Source organism: Helianthus annuus, chromosome 8 (assembly GCF_002127325.2).
Source record: "Helianthus annuus cultivar XRQ/B chromosome 8, HanXRQr2.0-SUNRISE, whole genome shotgun sequence".
Classification (NCBI taxonomy): domain Eukaryota; kingdom Viridiplantae; phylum Streptophyta; class Magnoliopsida; order Asterales; family Asteraceae; genus Helianthus; species Helianthus annuus.
The window spans coordinates 82,726,513-82,728,599 of NC_035440.2; the positions used below are offsets into that span (position 1 = coordinate 82,726,513).

A 2,087-nucleotide genomic window follows, 5' to 3' on the forward strand; every position below is an offset into this window, starting at 1 on the left:
AACACAAGGAAGAAATTTTGGCTTTGAAGCAATAACGATCTAAAAAGCATACAACTTTTGAGTCAAATGCTTCAATTTCACAAGTTTAACTACATAATACCACACTAACTTTCAGCATAAAACTACATAAACAAGTAAACAACACTAATATAACTTAAGATGCAACTTGTGCATAATAAGACCAAAAGAAAAGGGTTCAGAAATTACTAGATTGCCTCGGCCCGTCTTCTTAGGAAGCGTAGTCGAGTTTCGAAAGATAAACTCGAGATTTGAATAATTTATCCCCGATTCTAAATCCAGGCATGATCATCAACTCAACTTTATACCTTCCACGTTGCTCATCTGACAATCCCTCAATACTCTCCATATAATCATCAGAGAATTCGGTTCCACGATTCACTGCAAACATTTCACTTTCTGGATCTGAAGCCGCAATACCCTGAAGAAGCCAAACCCACCTCGCCATTTTGACAAATAATTGGTAAAACGGTGTTATCGGATGCTTTCCACTAGACACAAAGTTCCTCTGGTCAAGATTTCCGAAAAACGAAGCTTCGATTCTTGGATGAACTATTAATAAATACTTGGTTCTGCAGAATTCAGCAAAGTTACCGTTTGGGTCTTCTGTTAGAACATCAACAGGATCGTTAAACTTCAAAACATCATCAGCATTTTGGGATTTCATAGAAAATCCATAGAACATTCTCCTTGAAATGTAAGCTTCGAACGCGTATTTCTTATGAGATCTAACCGAGTACACAACCGAATCTTGGATCGAATTTGCAGCTTCATCTAGATCCCATCCAGAAGCCTTCATTAACGCAATCAACGGTTTAGCAAAATCATGAATACCCTTTGAAACCTCCTTAACAACGTTGTCAACAGAAGACAAATTCAACCGCTTTATAGCTTCTCTTTCTCTACGCTTAATTTCTTCCACTAACAACTTGTTTTTCCCATCCAAATCCTGAAACTCTCTTTTCAAATAGCTTATTTCAACATCTTTCTTCTTCGCTTGCGCCTTTAACCTTTCTAACAATCTCTCCTGAGCCTTAATTTCCGCTCGTAGAACATTTAAACACGCAGAAAGCGAGTTCGATTTCTGAAACTGCTTCTCCTTAAATGCACGCCTAACCTTACATAATTTATCAAGATTCGATAACACAAGCTCGTCAGCCGTTCTAATCTTATCCGGGTCATACGGAATATGCGCTTCTTGAAGCTGAACATACGCCAACTTTAGTTCAGACATTACATCGAACAGCTTCGAGATCTCATCATGACCCGACCAATTACCTTTACTACACACTTCAATCGCATCGGGAACAACAACTTTTGCGCAATCAGAATCAACATTTCCAACCACATCAACCAACTCTTTCACATCATTACAGAACTTATGGTTCTGTAACTGTAAATGATTAGGGTTTTCAGATGAAAACACTCCAATAGACCTAAACTTACAAACTTTAGCAAATTTCGACACGATTTCCGATATGTTAGATGAAGACTTTGTAGGTTTAATCACACCTTCCATTGTTACAAAAATCCCCAAATTTTATAACCCTAGAATCTACCAACTTTCAAAAAAAAAAAAAAAAAAATCAATCAAACAAACAGAATATTCATAAAGTGAGAATCAATCCTTTTGTATAGTGATATGGCAGATCTCTAAAGTCTAAAGACACTAAACCAACATTATGTGGTCTATTTCATCCTAATAATCACACTTCACTAAAACCCTAATTTCAGGATTTAAGGCGCAAAACACGATTTAGCTCTAGGAGCATCAAATTAAGCTTTCGGAATGTCTGGAACCAGCATAAAAAGTGTAGATTAACAGAAATGTTACCAGAAACAGACAAGTGCACCGATCTAAAGAACCCTAATCCAGCAACATTTTGTGAACAGTTTCCGAACAGATTTGAGATAAGTTATGGATGAAAATGGGGACAGTTGAAGATTTCAGAGGTCAATGAGCTGTAAATGAAGAGAGATTGAAGATGATTGTGAAGAGAAATGAAGATTGGGAGGTGTGTGTAGTAGTGAGTGGGGGGAAGATGGTGGGTGCAGCAGAGGTTTGAGCA

At 37.4% G+C, this 2,087-nt stretch overlaps 1 protein-coding gene across 1 annotated transcript; it reads right to left on the reverse strand.

The window, feature by feature from the left end:
- Window positions 1–229: 229 nt before the first annotated feature.
- LOC110870250 (protein GRAVITROPIC IN THE LIGHT 1) lies at window positions 230–1,537 on the reverse strand. Its single transcript, XM_022119443.1, has one exon. The coding sequence runs from the start codon at window positions 1,535–1,537 to the stop codon at window positions 230–232; it is 1,308 nt and encodes a 435-aa protein (XP_021975135.1).
- Between the last annotated feature and the right edge of the window lie 550 nt (window positions 1,538–2,087).